At 47.9% G+C, this 17,773-nt stretch overlaps 1 protein-coding gene across 1 annotated transcript in view; it reads right to left on the reverse strand.

Annotated features, from left to right (window-relative positions):
* The window catches only part of RRP12 (ribosomal RNA processing 12 homolog), a gene marked incomplete at both ends in the record, with an annotated part of 47,102 nt that overhangs the window by 16,569 nt on the left and 12,760 nt on the right, over positions 1-17,773 (reverse strand). Inside the window, 12 exons of the mRNA XM_080694281.1 lie at positions 103-196; positions 689-756; positions 958-1,112; positions 1,516-1,678; positions 1,765-1,829; positions 8,978-9,099; positions 9,249-9,391; positions 13,389-13,503; positions 15,280-15,377; positions 15,565-15,676; positions 16,958-17,049; positions 17,573-17,671. Of these exons, the coding sequence (XP_080550407.1) occupies positions 103-196; positions 689-756; positions 958-1,112; positions 1,516-1,678; positions 1,765-1,829; positions 8,978-9,099; positions 9,249-9,391; positions 13,389-13,503; positions 15,280-15,377; positions 15,565-15,676; positions 16,958-17,049; positions 17,573-17,671 (1,326 nt within the window). The remainder of the gene's footprint in view (positions 1-102; positions 197-688; positions 757-957; positions 1,113-1,515; positions 1,679-1,764; positions 1,830-8,977; positions 9,100-9,248; positions 9,392-13,388; positions 13,504-15,279; positions 15,378-15,564; positions 15,677-16,957; positions 17,050-17,572; positions 17,672-17,773) is intronic.

Genomic DNA, 17,773 nt, shown 5'->3' on the forward strand with positions numbered 1-17,773 from the left:
AGGAAGGGAAGCGGATCTGGCCGCGTTGGGAAGGATGAGCTCCTGCAGACAGACCCACCTCACAGGAGCCCCTTCTCCCCAGGGAGCTGGTGTGGGGCTCACCTCTAGGTAGGGCCGGATGGTGGAATACAGCTTGCTGATGGCGGCTTCGTCAGCATGAGGGGCCAGTGCCACGACCAGGTCCAGGACAGACAACCTGCTCAGGGCAGGAGGCCAAGGAGGGGATGAGGGGGCTGGAGATGGGCACAGACTATTAGGATTCTTATGTCTAGGGGCTACCAGAATGTGGGCAAGTCAGGTTAGGACGAGGGGTATGGAAGGAGCTTGAGAACAGTAGTTACAGCGCGCGTGGACAGAGCCTGGGTGCACCAAGCACTGCTCCCGGTGCTTCACACCAGTTCCTTTCAGCCTCCACGAGCCCTGCTGCAGGTACTATTATCAAGAATTCAGAAGCAGAGTGGTAAGTACCCTGCCAAGGTCACATAGACTGTAAGTGATGGAGCTAGGATTTGAAACCAGGCAGTGATTCTGGGGTCCTTATTTCTCCCTAGCAAGCTAAAAGGCCTCTCAGGGCTAAGATATTCAATGTCTCAAACTTCCCCAAATAATTCCAGAGTAAATCCACAGGGCTCTACACGACATGCCCCAGCTCCTGGACTGCCACCCAGGGACGGCCTGAACACATTACCTGGTGAGGTCAGAGCTGGTAGGGTCGAGCACTTTCTCAGTGGCTTTCTCTAGGAAACCATTCACCAACTGGCAGCCCCAGAGGAGAAAAGAACAGAGTAGCTGCAGCAGCAGGCCTCAGAGCCGCTTCTCCACCCTTTAGGAGCCTCTGGTGTGGCCCCAGCCAAAGGCGCATGTGCGGTCTGTTCTCCAGGTGGCAGAGGCCCACGTGAGCCCAGGAGGAGGGTTCTCAGCCTTCCCAGTATGCCCCCCCGCCCCCCCGCAGCTCACCTGGCACTCCGTTATGGTGAGGTACGTTTTGATGGTTTCCAGCACAGCTCGGCGAGGGGCTGGTGTGTCCCCTTCTGCGACAGGCTGTCCATACAGGTTGAAGAGGATTGGCAGAAAGTTCTTGGCAAAGCGGCTCACTTCCGCACGGTCAGCCTCTGGCGGGAGAACCAAAGTTTGCACTGAATAGACAGGAGCGGACCCTGCCTCTGTGGCCAGAAGCTGTCACCCACGAGCATCCTTTTAGGGGACCCTGTGGCAGAACTCAGAACCCAGGATCTGAGGCTCCTCTGCCAGGAGGGCCTGAGGCCAGGGCCCAGCAACAAGGCATGTGTGGTGTGGGCTCCACAGCTCCTGTCCTGGGGCGCTAACATTGCACAAGCCACAGTGGCTGTCAGGACAGTGGGAGCAGAGGCGAGAGAGGCAGCCGTTTCCAGCCACCCGTAGCTCTGTAGGCACCAGCAGCACAGGATGGGCTGCATGGGCGCGTTTTTGTGGCCCTGCCTGGCAGCAAGCCACAGCAGACCAGAGCAGGGGCCAGGGACCTGGGCCCACACATACCTGCCTCACAGCCCTTGGTGATGAGGGTGCGCAGGGCCTGGCACACAGTGACCCTCAGGTCCGGGCGCTCGCTGATGGCTGTGCCCAATGTCCGGGCCAGACCTTTGAAGGACACAGCCACGTCTGTGGGCCTGGTACAGAAGCCAGGCAGGAGGGTCCAGATCTGTGGGAGAAGGGCAGGGTAAAGCAGAGTGACAGCAGCAGCTCAGGCCCGAGCTCTCTTGCCCACACCTCCCTGGCTGACCGTACCTGCCACTGGAGCGTCTCATAGATCTTGGACTCCACAGTGCTGCCCACCTGGGCCAGGTCCATTGCTGGAGCGTATGACAAAGACATGGTGTGACCCGGGGAACCCTCCTGGCCAACGGGCCTCATTTCACCAAAAGCAAAAGCCCAACGATGAGGAGGAAAATACAGGTGACTCCCCCTCCCCATAAATTAGATCATAGTAGTTGTTTTTTTCTATGACATTAAAATAGACTCACAGAAGACAGAAAATGGATGTCTCTCTATAGTCTTACTTCCCTAGGTAAGGTCTGTTTCTCACGACAGTTTTTGTGTGTCTATGTGTGGATATGTGTATACACTGCTGGGGATGGAGCCCAGGGGAATTCTAGCTTTGAGCTACACTCCCAAGCCCTATTTTATTTTTTATTTGGAAGTAGGGTCTCATAAAGTTACTGAGGGACCTAAGTTGCTGAGGATGGCCTTGAACCTGTGATCCTCCTCTTTCAGCCTCCCAAGTACTGGGATTATAGGCATAACCAGCCTTTTGTTTTTTATTTTGAAACAGGATCTCACTATGTTGCTGAGGGTCTCACTAAGCTGGTGAGGCTGGCCTCAAATCTATGATCCTCCTGTCTTAGTGGGCTACCATGTCTGGCTTCTCATGACTTTCACCTTCTTTTTTTTTTTTTCGGGTCTGGGGATGGAACCCAGGGGCATTTGACCTCTGAGCTACACCCCCTGCCCTATTTTTTATCCTTTATTTTGAAACCGGGTCTCACTGAGTTGCAGAGGGCCTCACTAAGTAGCTGAAGCTGTCCGCGAACCGAGATCCTCCAGATCTCAGCCTCCCGAATGCTGGGATTACAAGCGTGCCCACCACGCCCGACTCACCTTTTTTTTTTTTTTGGTGGTACTGGGGTTCCTGGAAGCCCTTCTACCTCCGGGCTACACTCCCAAACCTATTTTTACATTTTTTTGAAACAGGGTCTCCTAAGCCAGCGTACGCGGCTGGCTTCGAACCTGCGCGATCCTTCTGTCTCTGCCTCCTGAATGCTGGGATTACAAGCGTGCCCACCACACCCGGCTCACCTACTTCTTTAAACACATGCATAGTTTTTGTTTGTTTGTGGTACTAGGGATTGAACCCAGGGGCATTCTACCTCTCAGCTATACTCCTCAGCTCTGGGTTCCATCCCCAGTACCACAAAAAAGAAAAAGAAAAAAGACATAAATGGGTCTATGCAGTACATATAGTTTTGTATTGGTACTGGGGATTGAACCCAGGGGTATTCTATCTGATCTACACCCCCAGCCCCATTTTAATTTTGAAACAAGGTCTCACTAGGTTGGGGAAAGTCTTACTACTTGCTGAGGCTATCCTTGAACTCACAATCCTCTTGTCTCAGTCTCCCGAGTATGAGAATTACAGGCATGCACCACCACACCTGGATTACATTTATTGTTTTATAACCTTGTTTTAATTTTTTGCAGTGGGGCAAAGGGTGCTGAAGATTAAACCCAGGGGTATTCTACCTCCAAGCTATACCACAGACAGCCTTAGTTTTTAAAATTTTGATTTGGAAACTGAATCTCATTAAGTTGCTGAGGCTGGCTTCGAACCTACCTGTGATCCTCCTGACTCAGCCTCCCAAGTACTGGGATTACAGGTGTGCACTACCACACTCAGTTTCTCTCTCTTTTTTTTTCGATACTGGGGATTGAACCGAGGGGCATTCTACCTCTGATCTCTACCCCCAGCCCTATTTTTTATTCTTTATAAAAATATCTCACTGGGTCTCACTGAGTTGCAAAGGGCCTCACTAAATAGTAGCTGAGGCTGTCCATGAACCACGATCCTCCTGTCTCAGCCTCCCAAATGCAGGATTATAAGCATGTGTCACCACGCCCAGTTCTTTTTTAATAATAATAATATCTCAAAGTTGTACCAAAACTAACATAACTAGAACCTGCTAAGGGACCTGCAGGTTATGTCAGATTCTTTGCTAGTAGAAACTACATAGCTAGGAACATATTTGCATGCATATTAATGGGTGTGTAAGTCTGTCCTAAGGAAATACATGAGTACATATCCATTTTATATATATGCAAAGAACACTGCCAGAGAGCTGGGTGGGGCTCAGTGGTACAGCATGTGCCTAACACATATAAGTCCGTGGGTTCATGCCCCAAAACAAAAATAAAATAAAAATAAAAACTGCCAGCTGGGTGTGCTGGCGCATGCTTGTAATCCTAACATCTGGGAGGCTGAGGCAGGAGGACTGTGGTTCATGAACAGCCTCAGCTACTTAGTGAGGCCTTTTGCAACTCAGTGAGACCCTGTTTCAAAATAAAAAATAAAAAATAGGGTTGGGGTGTAGCTCAGAGGTAGAATGCCCCTAAATTCCATCCCCAGTACTGAAGAAACAAACAAACAAACAAACAAAAACTGCTTATATTCCTTGTTTTTACAGATAGAAATAATGAAAATAAGCTGGGCGTGGTGGCACATGCTTGTAACCCCAGCATTCAGGAGGCTGAGACCAGAGGACCGCAGTTCGCGGACAGCCTCAGCTACTTAGTGAGGTCCTCTGCAACTTAGTGAGACCCTGTTTAAAAATAAAGAACAAAAAATATAGTCGGGTGTGGTGGCGCATGCTTGTAATCCCAGCATTTGGGAGGCTGAGACAGGAGGATCATGGTTCACAGACAGCCTTAGCTACTTAGTGAGGCCCTTTGTAACTCAGTGAGACCCTGTTTCAAAATAAAGAATAAAAAATAGGGCAGGGGTATAGCTCAGAGGTTAAATGCCCCTGGGTTCCATCCCCAGACTCAAATAAAAAATAGCGCAGGCGGAGGTCAAATGCCTCTGAGTTCCATCCCCAGACCCGCAAAAAAAAAAAAAAAAAAGACATTACCATTTATTTTAGTAATCCTCTCTGGGAGGGGGTGTTGAACAGTTTCTATTTTCCTCTTTAAATACTTCCTATTCTTTTTATAAGACATTATTTATCTTTTTTTTTTTTTTTGTAAGTCTGGGGATTGAACCCAAGGCATTCTATCTCCAAGCTACACCCCCAGCCCTATTTTTTATTCTTTCTTTCTTTCTTTCTTTCTTTCTTTCTTTCTTTCTTTCTTTCTCTTTTTTTCTTTATTTTTGTGGTACTGGGAATGAAACCCATGGGCTTTCTACCTCTGGAAGATACTCCCAGACCTATTTTATATTTTATTTGGAAACAGGGTCTCACTAAGTTGCCAAGAGCCTAAGTAAGCAGCTGAGGCTGGCTTCAAACTTGTGCGATCCTCCTGTCTCAGCCTCCCAAGTGCTGGGATTACAAGCGTAATAGTGCCCAGCTTATTCTTTATTTTGAAACAGGGTCTATGTTGCAGAGGGCCTAAGTAGCTGAGGCTGGCTGTGAACCTGGACTCTCCTGTCTCAACCTCCCACATACTGGGATTATTTGTTTGCTAGTTTTGGGTACTGGAGGTTGATTCCTGGGAGCATTCTATCTCCAAGTTCTACCTCCAGCCCCCTTTAATTTTTTATTTTGAAACAGGGTCTCACAAAGTTGCCAAGGCTGGCCTCGAACCTGTGATCCTCCTGTGTCAGCCTCCCAAGTACTGGGATTACAGGTATGGACCAACATGCCTAGGCCTATAAGATATTTAAAATCAGAAACCCTGCCCTAGGATGGGGTTCCTCAACACTGACACCGATATTTTTGGTCAGATAATTCTTTTGTGTGTTTTGTTAGTGGGGACTCAACCCAAGGGCACTCTACCACTGGGACATACCTAATCCCTCTCCATTTTAGTGGTATTGCAGATTGTACTCCAGCCCTATTTTATTTTAATTAATTAATTATTTTTTTTGCAGGTCTAGGGATGGAACCAAGGGGCATTTGACCTCCACGCTACACCCCTGCCCAAATTTTCTTATCTTTTTTTTTTTTTTTTTGCGTGTGTCTGGGGATGGAACCCAGAGGCATTTGACCTTCTAGCTACACCCCCTGCCCAATTTTTTATTCTTTATTTTGAAACAGGGTCTCACTGAGTTGCAAAGAGCCTCACTAAGTAGCTGAGGCTGTCCGCGAACTGCGATCCCCCAGTCTCAGCCTCCCAAATGCTGGGATTACAAGCGTGAGCCACCACGCCCAGCTTTATCCTTTATTTTGAAACAGGGTCTAAGTTGTGGAGGGCCTCACTGAGATTGCCTCCTGAATGCTGGGATTACAAGTGTGTGGCTCCTATTTTATTTTGAAACAGTCTTACAAATTTACCATGCTCTGCCTTGAGCCTGTGATTATACTAGGATTGCAGCCTGAGCCATTGTACCTGGCACATTCAGCACATCTGGGATGGGCTTGCTAAGGTGTGCAGACTGGCCTTGAGCTTGTGACCCTCCTGTCTCAGCTACCCAAGTTGCTGGGATCACAGATGTGTACCACTGCACATGGGTTGGCCAGGCAATTCTTAGTTGCGGAGATGTCCTGTGCACTGTAGGATGTTTAACAGCATCCTTGGCCTCTGTCCCCTAGATGCCAGAGCGCTTGCCTCCCCGTGATGACAATGAAAAATGTCTCTGGACACGGCCACATAATCCGAGAGCAGCAAAACTAGCCCCACTGAGAACCACTGCCCTAAGCCGGGCGTGGTGGTGCATGCTTGTAATCTCAGTACTTGGGAGGCTGAAACAGGAGGATCCCACAGGTTCAAAACCAGCCTTAGCTACTTAGTGAGGTTCTCAGCAATTTAGTGAGACCCTGTTTCAAAATAAAATATAAAATAGGTTGGGGGTTGGGGGGTAGCCCAGAGGTAGAGGCCCCAGGGTTCCATTCCCAGGACCACACACACACACAAAAAAAAAAAAAAAGAGAACCACTGTCCTAGATCAGGTGCCAGCAAACTTTTGCAGTAAGGGCCCATTTTCAGACTTTGCAGGTCATATGATTTCTCTTCCAACTACTTAACTCTGCCACTTTAAAAAGCAGTGTGGAGAGCTAGGTGTAGCGGTGCATCTTGTGACCCCAGTACTACTTGGGAGCCTGAGACAGGAGGATCCAGGGTTTATGGTGAGCCTGACCCACTTAGTGAGGCCCTATTCAACTTACTGGGACCGTTTTAAAATAAAATGTAAAATAGGGCTGGGATAGAGCTCAGAGATAGAATGCCCTTGGGTTCAAATCTCCAGGAACACACACACACACACGCACGCACGTGCGCTATCACCAGGGCAAAAATGCATCTAGCACTCTGCTTGACCCTCATCCAAGTATCTGTCTGCTTAACACAGTTCGAGTAAGCTAGAGGGTGCGTGGAGAAAGAAGACCAAGGACGGGATGAAACAAAAACCTATGTCTCAAAGGAGAGAGAAGGGCCAGGCGTGGTGGTGCACACCTGTAATCTCAGTTCTTGGGAGGCTGAGACAGGAGGATCGTGCAGGTTCGAAGCCAGCCACAGCTACTTAGTGAGGATCTCAGCAACTTAGTGAGACCCTGTTTCAAATAAAATATAAAAAATAGGTCTGGGAGTATAGCTCGGAGTAGGAAGCCCCCAAGTTCCATCCCCCGTACCATAAAAAAAAAAAAACAAAGAGAGGGGAGGAACCGAGGATAACAGCCAGAAGAACCATCTCAGGAAATAACCATCAGTTTTAAATACTTAAGATTCTACTGTTGATTTAAAAATATGTAATACAGATAAATACATACATATGTAAATACATCTACAGGTATATCAAAGTAAATATAGCTGTCCCTCAATATCCACGTGGGATTGGTCCTAGGCCCCCTGTTGATAACAAAATCTGCAGATGCTCATGTCCTTTCTATAAAACAGTGTAGTACTTACATATAACCTACACACATCCTCAGATGTACTTTCATACCTTGACTTCTCGATTACTTACAATGCCTAACAGGATGTCAATGCTATATAAAGTTTTTATACTGTATTGTGTAGTAACAAGACAAAGAAGTTGACAGGTGTTTAGTACAGATAGAGTTTTTTTCTTCTAAATATTTGTGTGTGTGGTGGGGGAAGTACTGGGGATTAAACGGCATTCTACCTCTGAGATACACTCCCAGCCTACTTTATTTTTATTCTGCAACAGGGTCTTGCTAGGTTGCTGAGAGACTCCCTATTTGCCAAGGCTGTCCTCAAACCTGAAATCCTATCTCAGCCTCCCAAATACTCGAACTATTGGCATGTGCCACCACACCTAGCTTTCCTGAATATTTTTTATCTTTAGTTGACTAAATATGGAGACACAGAATGCAAGGATAGAGAGTGCCAACTCTATACACATAAACAAACATAATTTTTTTTTTTTTTTGGTGGTACTGGGGTTCCTGAAAACCCTTAACCTCTGGGCTACACTCCCAGACCTATTTTTTATATTTTTATTTGGAAACAGGGTCTCTTAAGCTAGCGAGGTTGACTTTGAACCAGCAATATACTCTTGTCTCTGCCTCCCAAGCGCAGGGATTATTTTGTTTTTTGGGGTTTTTTTTTGGTGGTACTGGAGATGGAACCCAGGGGCTTTTCTACCCCCAGGCTACACTCCCAGACCTATTTCATATTTTATTTGGAAACAAGGTCTCACTAAGTTGCTGAGAGCTTCACTAAGTAGGTGAGGCTGACTTTGAACCAGCGCGATCCTCCTGTCTCTGCCTCCCAAGCGCGGGGATTATTTTGTTTTTTGCTTTTTTTTGGTGGTACTGGGGGTGGAACCCAGAGGCTTTCTACCTCCGGACTATACTCCCAGACCTATTTTATATATTTGATTTGGAGATAGGGTCTCACTAAGTTGCTGAGAGCCTCACTAAGTAGCTGAGGCTGACTTTGAACCAGCGCGATCCTCCTGCCTCTGCCTCCCAAGCGCGGGGATTACAAGCACGTGCCACCATGCCCGGCCCACATTATAAATTTTTAAGTCTCTCTCAAGGGCTCTGATGAGGAAGAGGGACAGAAATGTTCCTGGCAATCCAAGGGAAAAAACAAGCCCCAGGGTGGAGGCTCCGACCCAGGGAGGGATACCTGCCTATGACCCAAAGCAGAGCAAAGGGCAAGGTCGGCTAACAATGGGACTCAGCCACTGGCCAGCCACCTGCTTGGCAGAGGGATGCTGTCAAATGTCCTGAAGTTTGGATGTACTGGACTTAGAGCCCTTTCTGACCTCTTTGGATAAGCCCCTAGACAGTAGGCCTTGGGCTATACACAGGTATGGGCTCTGTACCTTTGCTCTTCAGAGTGGTAGCCAGGGGCAAGAAGTAAGTAGTGAAGAAGCCAAGTCTCGTTTCCCGGACATGGTCTCGGATGACAGGCAGCAGCCAGCTCCGTGGGAAATCCAGAGTCTCTCTGGGAGAAGGAAGAGAAGGACCAAGTAAAGAAGAGGTGACAGCCTGAACAGCCCACTGCACAGACACTTCAGTGCACATGCTTCCCCAGGAGAATGAGCTGCCTGACTCTCCTGGGGCTCAGACTAAGCTGACCAGGGTCACACTTACTCAGAGCCATCAATTTCCAAAGGCACAGCCTGCAACACCACCTCTGGTCCCATGCTGGTCACAGCAGCCCCCACTGCCTGGTCCAGGGCGGCCGTGTGGGGGAAGTGAGGGGAGAGGCGCAGGTCGCACAGAGACTGGAGGCACTGCAGAGAGTTCAAATGTTACACAGCGAAACACACTCCCAGAGCTACAGGTGTGGCTCAGTGGTAGTTTTTTTACGTAGCATGCACAAAGCCCTAGGTTTGAGCCATAGCAGCCCCCCAAAACTAAATAAAATAAAATGGTAAAGGGCTAGTTTCACATGTGCAAGGCCGATTTCAAGCCCTAGTACTATAAAAATAAATTAGTTTAAAAAAAATGGTGTTTTTCAACTTCCAGCCAAAAATTTCCTACCCAGCAAAACTTTCTGTCAAATTAGATGGGGAAATAAGAAGCTTCCATGACAAACAGAAACTGAAGGAATTTATGTCTTCAAAACCAGCGCTAGAGAAAATACTCAAAGAGATTAACTACAAAGAAAAAACAGGTAACACACCAGAACCAGAGAAACAAGAGTTTCCATCCAACAGTCAACTAAGATTGGTTATCTGTGGAGATTCATTACTTATGTTAGTCTTTTACCTATCTCTAAATGGTATTGTTTGCCTTTATTGTTGTTAATTTTTAGGATTTCTAGTTGGAATATTAATATACCTTCAGATAGAGCATTTGGAAATATTTTATCCCATTCTATTAGTAACTGTTAACTCTGTTTACATTGTCTTTGGATATACAATATTTTCTTTTATTTTTTAGGGAGTTTGTATACTCTTCTGTTGCCTGTGCCATTGAAATCATATCCAAGAAATCACTGCCAATTTCAATGCTGTGAGGTTTTATGACCCAGATTTTTCTCCTTAAAGTTTATAGTCTTAAGATTTATATTTAGGTCTTTTATCTATTTTGAGTTAATATTTGTATATGGGATTAGGTAAGGGTCCAACTTTATTCTTTTCCATGTAATTATTATGTTTCAACAATATTTAGTTAAAAGATTATTATTTCCACCACCAAATGTTCGTGGAAACCTTGTCAAAAATAACTTGACAATATAGGGAAGAATTTAGCTCTAGGCTTTTATTTAACTCCAATGGTTTATATATCTGCCTTTAGAACAGTACTACACTGTTTCAATTATTGTAGCTTTATATGGTTTGAAATCAGAAAATATATATCTTCTAGCTTTGTTCTTTTTCAAGATCGTTTTGGGTATCTAGAGTCCATATTCCATATTAGGATAGATTTTTTTTCTGAAAAATAAATATATAAATATATGATAGTTTCACCTAAAAAAATAGAAAAAAAATATTCTCTGGTAAGAAAGAAAGTAAAAAGAAATATTGAAATGTTATCTTTAAGTCATCAAAAGCTTGGTATCAGACAAATGAAACTGTTATGTGAGATTATCATTTTTAATTTTGGATAAATTGCTATAATACTAGATGTCAACCACTAAGCCAAGCATGGGAGGGAGGGATGGGGAGAGAATGGGGTGGGGATCGGGTGGGGGCTGACTGGGCAATGTGTGCATGTATGTCTACAAAAGTTTGTATCCCACTATGATGTATAAATACAGTGCACCAATAAAAAATAAAAATAAAAAATAAAAAATAAAAAATAAATGGTGTTTTTATGTTGACAAGGTAAATCAGCTACAATAGCTAATTAGCAAAAAGGTTCCTTTTTCTCTTACTTGACCTCATAACAGATACACATGATGAGCAGAGACCCATGACCCATATCAGGCCAGTCTCCAAAAGTGTTATGGATTTGGATTTGGGATTATGGGTCCAGGTTAAGCTCCACAGTAGAAGACATACACTAATAATCCAAATTGAAGCTGGGCGTGGTGGCACAAGACTATAATCCCAGTACTTTGGAGGCTGACACAGGAGAATTAGAGGTTTGAGGACAGCCTCAGAAAATAATGAAACTATTATCAATCTAGTGAGACCTTTCTTCAAAAAAAAAAAAAAAAAAGATAAAGATAGGGCTGGGGGTATAGCTTAGAAATAGAATGTCCCTGGGTTCAATCCTCAGTAGCAAAAAGAATCCTGAAATAATCTAACTGACCCACCACTGATGCATATGATCCTGCCAAAGCCCAGGATTTTTATTTTATTTTTGTGTGGTACTGGGGGTGGAACTCAGGGGCTTTTCTACCTCCAGGCTACACTCCTGACCTATTTTATACTTTATTTGGAAACAGGGTCTCACTAAGTTGCTGAGAGCCTCACTAAGTAGCTGAGGCTGGCTTCAAACCTGTGCAATCCTCTTGTCTCAGCCTCACAAATTCTGGGATTACAAGCACGCACCACCACGCCTGGCGAGGACAGGATTTTTTTTTTTTTTTTTTTTTTGGTGGGTCTGAGGATGGAATCCAGGGGCATTCAACCTCCAAGCTACACCCCTACCCTATTTTTTTTATTCTTTATTTTGAAACAGGGTCTCACTAAGTTGAAAAGGATCTCACTAAGTAGCTGAGGCTGTCCGCAAACCATGATCCTCCTGTCTCAGCCTCCAGAATGCCAGGATTACAAGTGTACACCACCATGCCCAACAAGACCCAGGATTTTTAATAATTTGTTTCACTTAACACATAAGAAGCTAAGTGAAGTGGTGCATGCTTGTAATCCCAGTACTTGAGAGGAAGATACAGGAGGATCACAGCTTTGAGGACAGTCTCAGCAAGTACTGAGACTCTCATCAACCTAGCAAGGCCCTGTTTCCAAATAAAAATAAGTCAGGCCGCCAGGTGTGGTAGCACAGGTTTGTAATCCCATTTCTGGGAGGCTGAGAAAGGAAGATTGCAGGTTTGCAGCCAGGCTCAGCTATTAATTGAGTCTCTCTGCAACTTAGTGAGATCCTGTTTCAAAATAAGGAATTAAAAATAGCCAGGCACGGTGGCGCACACTTGTAATCCCAGGATTCGGGAGGTGGAGACCAGAGGATTGCGATTCACGGACAGCCTCAGCTACTATTTAGTGAGGCCCTCTGCAACTCAGTGAGACCATGTTTCCAAATAAAGAATAAAAAGTAAGGCTGGGGGTGTAGCTAGGAGGTAGAATGCTCCTGGAATCCATCCACAGTACTGCAAAATAGAAAATAAATAAAACTAGGATGGGGGTATAGCTGAGAGGTAGATGACTCTGGAAAACAAAAAACACCAGGTTTCGCATACAAATGTAACTTTCCAATTTATGGGGTTTTTTTGTTTTTGTTTTTTTTTGTAACTGGAGAATGAACTCAGAGGCATTCTACCTCTGAGCTACACCCCCAGCAATATTTATTTTTTACTTTGAAACAGGGTCTAATTAAGTTGTGGAGGGCCTCAATGAAGTAGCTGAGGCTGGCTGTTACCTTTGATCCTCCTTTCTCAGACTACCAGTTCTGGGATTACACATTTGTGCCACTACCCCCACTTCCAATTTATCTTAAAGAAATGGTGGTGTCTGGCAAAGGCAAGTCCACACAGCAGTTAGTGAGTGAATCAGCAGCACTGAGGAGACAAGGCTGAGCCCTCCTGTCGCCAACCCCTCAGCCTGGCCTCTCAGGGACCTTGCAAGCCTCTTGTAGGAAGTCAGCTTTGCCAACTCAGCAATTAGGGCCCAGGCCACGCTGTTGGAGGGAGAAGCACTCTCCCTCCCTCCCAAAGTGGCTTCTTTTTCCCAGCCAATAGTGGAAGGGAGTCAATAAGGAAGGCCCAGCCCGAGGAGGTTAGCAGGGGTCTGGGCCCCACACTCTCCTGGAGCTGGAGCCTTGTCGGCTCCTGGGTCATCCAGTCCTTAAATGGCTGACTCTGGACTGGAGTAACCTCCCTGGGACCTAAGGCTGTTTAAAACATTAACACCATATTCACTCATTATACAACATTCAGAAAACTGAAAGGGCTGGAAATCACACTGGCTCCCTACATGTGAAAACCATAAACTTCAGCAAAGCCTAGTGAGCAGGCGTGGAAAGTGCCTGTGTCCCTACCTGCCTCTCCCTTGTTGGCCCAGTCACCCCCGGGACATGGCACTGGGCACCTGCTGCGTGCAGTCAGGGGAAGGGGTAGAGTACGTGCCCCGAGGGCCCAGCCCCCCGCAGTCCCCAGCTCACCTTCTTCATCACTGGATGCGCATGCCTCCCACATGCCTCAAAGAAGACACACAGTAGCTGCAGCACAGAGTTCCAGGCCGCGTGGAATTTGTACGTCAGGCCCTCTTCCACTGCCCTGCCAGGACACAGGTGCAGTCAGAGCCACGCTCATGCCACCCCTGCCCAACCATGAAAAGTCAAGGCTGGCGCCATGAGCTAGACCCGGCCTGTGAGGAAGGGCCCAGGAAAGGCAAGAGGGACTGCGAATTCGCAGTGCCACACTGCTCCCCAGATCGGGTTAATTTACATACTCCTGGGGCTTAAAGGAAAGCCTATGAGGTAGTAATCTGTCCCGTCTGCAGGTGAGAAAACTGAGGGACAGAGATTAAGAGATTAAATGACCTGGTAGTGACGACAATGCCCCCCCCCCCCCCCAATCTGAGGTCTGTCACTGTCCTGTGCTCTTTCTGACCCGGGGAGGAAGAATGGGCTAGGAACAGTGGTCTGGGCAGAGGGAAAGCCTCTGGCCCCTTCTAGCCTGTGCATACCTTGTTCTGTCATCTCCCCTGTGTCTGGTTCCCTGTAGATTTTAGGCAGGATCTATGGGGGTCAGTGTGGCAAGAAGTGTAGCTGGGTGGCATAGTTCTACTCGAGATTTCCTGAAACTTCATCCCAGGTATGCAGGAAACAGGCCTCTGTCCCTTTGCCCCATGAGGAACCACCACAACACCAGGCCATGGGGCTGAGCAGGCAGACCCCCAGGAGCTGACCGGAGCCAGCAAGCCTGCCCTGGGTTACTCAGGGGCGCTTGGCACTCCGAGCTTCTACGCTGCCCTGCTCGGAGGTAGGGTGGCCCCTAGCCGTGTCTGTGAATGGCTCTTCCCACAGGTATAGTGGGCACCATAGCGTGTCAATAAGAAAGAGGACTGTGGTCAGCCTGCCACTGGCTGGGTGACCTCAGTTTTCTCAACCGTAAGATGGGAAAAGTACTGATCTCCTAGCACCACATGGGTCACTAGTAGTTTGTAGTTACTGAATGCCGAACTGTGTGCCAGGTACTGACCTGAAAGCCTTGAAAGTGCTCCCTCGCTCAGTCCTCAATATCATTCCCCTACTTTTTTTGGTGGTACTGGGGGTAGAACCCAGGGACTTTTCTACCTCTGGGCTATGTTCCCTGACCCATTTTATACCTTATTTGGAAACAGTCTCACTAAGTTGCTGAGAGCCTCACTAAGTAGCTAAGGCTGGCTTCGAACCTGTGCGATTCTCCTGTCTCAGCCTCCCAAGCACTGGGATTACAAGTGTGCACCACCACGCCTGGCTGTCATTCCCCTTTAAAGACAATCGTGAGATTTAGAGAGGTGGAGAAGTTTGCTCCAGGTACCTGGGCCTTGTAATCACTGGAGCTGGATTTTGTGTGTGTGTGCATGGTTCTGGGGATTGAACCCAAAGGCATTCTACCTCCAAGCTATACTCCCAGCCCTATTTTATTTTTATTTTGAAACAGGTTGATGAGAGTCTTTCTACTTGCCGAGGTTGTTCTTGAACCTGTGATCTTCCTGTCTCATCTTCGCAAGTACTGAGATTACAAGCATGAACCACCAGGCCCAGCTTAGAGCTGGATTTAATACAGCTCCAGGGTCCAGGAGCCCCAGGGACCCTAGGGAGCCAGCACCCGCCTTCTCATGCCCACACTTTGGCATCTCTCCCAGTGCTGGCGCACCTTACATATGGCAGTGCTCCAACTGGCAGGAGCGGCTCTGGCTAAGGTTTGTGAGGCAGACTGAAATCCCAATGAGAGCCTGATGCATAGCTGAGTGCATGGCCCACAGTAAGTGGAGTGCTGCTCATCAGACAGGACTTTATACATGGTGCCCCTCGTGCCCCCTTAACACAGACACCATGAGCTCACCTGAACATCTTCGCGATGCACTGGGGCGGACCGGAGGCCGAGGAGGTCACAGAGCCCAAGTCGGCCATGTGCGGAGCTACACATTCCTTCACCATCTCCTGCAAAGAGACCACAGGCTGTGGGCCCCGGGCAGCCCCGTAGCACCCACCCTCCCAGGTGACTGCTGCCTGAAGCTTCAGAGAAGCCTGGCTCCTACTTGGGACCAAGTTAGAGGAAAGAGCAGGAGGCAAGGAGAACGTCTATGCCCCTGCATCCTCAGCCAAGCTGGAGCTGGAGCTTCGGTACCTTGAGGCTCTCAGTTGCAGCTGCCACCACCTGCGAGTGAGGGGACAGGAGACAGGTCATGGCAGTTCCAAAAAAGCGAGGGAGGTGGCCCAGTCCTAGGTCCCGCTGCAACCTGTCAAGAGAGAAGTTTTCTGTAGGGCTTGAACTTGAGCCTGAGAGACCTACATCCCCAGTCTACAACCTCCATTTTTTTTTTTAGTACTAGGGATTAAACCCAGGAGCATTCTACCTCTGAGCTACAGACCCAGCCCTATTTTATTTCTCATTTTGAAACAAAAAAAAAAGGGTCTGACAGTCAGGCATGGTGGCACATGCTTGTAATCCCAGCATTTGGGAGGCTGAGACAGGAAGATCATGATTCGCAGACAGCCTCAGCTACTTAATGAGGCCCTTTGCAACTCAGTGAGACCTTGTTTCAAAATAAAGAATAAAAAATAGGGCTGGGGGTGTAGCTCAGAGGTAGAATGTTCCTGGGTTCCATCCCCAGTACTGGAAAAAAAAAAAAAGTCTGATAAAGTACCTGAGGGCCTAAGTTGTTCAGGCTGTCTTTGAAACTATGATCCTATCTCAGCCTCCCAAATACTGGGATTACAGGTATTCACCACCATGCCTGGCTGTGTACGTGTGTGTGTGTGTGGGGGGGGGGTACTGGGGATGGAATCCAGGGAAATTTGACCTCCGAGCTACACCTCCTACTCTATATTTTATTGTTTATTTTGAAACATGGTCTCACTGAGTTGCAGAGGGCCTCACTAAGTAGCTGAGGCTGTCCGCAAACCATGATCCTCGGGTCTCAGCTTTCCAAATGCTGGGATTACAAGCGTGCGCCGCCACACCTGGACATCTACTCTGTTTCTGATGGCTACAGAGCCTGGTGGAGCGTCAGGGCTGAGGTCATGCTATGCAAAGTGTCTCCAACTGATTACTATACACACATTTTCTTCCTAATCTTATTCAAGAAAGTGAATTATTAAGTAGTCAGGGCCGAACCTGGACCAAACCTGAATGAATGTAGAGACAGAACCAGGGGAACCCAGAAACTGGGTTCATAGGACTGTGAAACCCAGAGGAGGGAACCATTGTCCTGGGTGGGCTTGCTATCCTGACAATGACACTGCATGCCTAGGCTGGCCAAGCAGGGAGGGAAAAGACTCTGATGGAACTCAGCCCCGAGCCGCAAGGCCATGCTGGCTGTAATCGCGGTGGCAGTAGAACAGCCAGGTCCAGCTAGAATGGCTGTGCCAGGCTGGTCTGCAGGACACTGACAAGGAGATGCTACCAATCCCCAGGAAGCAGCAGGGCCTCTCCAGCTCCCAGCCCATGTACCTCCCAACTGTGTGGCAGCAGCATAGACTCTGGGAGGCCTGGGCATCCTCTTCTACCTTGCTCCTACCTGACCAGGTTGATGTGGGCTTTCTCCATGACCTTAAGCCAGGCCAGCAGGGGCTGCAAGTCATTCTCACTAGGAACATAGTCGTACAAGGCCTAGAGGTGAGATGGGGTAAGCAGGGGACCAAGCAAGAATGGTCAGCAGCAGCTCAAATGATGATGACCCCTTCTATCCCCAGGGCACCAGCATGTCCTGGTGAGAAGCCAGAACTCAGTCCCCTTGGCTTTTCCCACCCACGAAGCCCTCCCAGTCCCAACGTTCCAGTAGCACAGCCCCTGGGGGCTCCCACACCCCCATGAGTCTGACAAAAGCCAGAGCCCTTCTCTGGGGAAATACGTGCAAGTACATCCGTGCATTTGGCAAATGATTTGGGAGGGTTTATGCCATCCACAAATCTCAGGGTGAGGGCCCTGCTCAAGGTATCTGTGAACACAGACCACGCTGAGACAGCTTTTGAGGTTAAGAGACAGAGCTGAGCTCCCGTGGACCCTCACGTGACTGACGGCTGGTCCGTCTCCTGCAGCGCAGCCCATTTCACCCTGACTCTGCAGATAAGCAGCAGGGCAGTACCCCAGCAGAGCCTGCTGAGGGACCCAGCCAGCAAGCCCCAGGCCTCACCGTGATGATCTGGGCGTTGAGCTCCGCTGACAGGGTCCCCGGACCGGGCTTGGCATGGAAGAGGTTGTGGAAGGCCTGCATGGCACAGGCTGTCACCAGCTGGAGGAGACACGCAGGCTGAGAGGAGTGTGAAGCTCAGGCCTGCCCTGAACCCTTCAACACCCCCTTCCACCCAGTGGGCTAGGAGGGAAGCACAGGTCC

Source organism: Muscardinus avellanarius (genome assembly GCF_963383645.1).
Source record: "Muscardinus avellanarius genome assembly, chromosome: 4".
In the NCBI taxonomy this organism is placed as follows: domain Eukaryota; kingdom Metazoa; phylum Chordata; class Mammalia; order Rodentia; family Gliridae; genus Muscardinus; species Muscardinus avellanarius.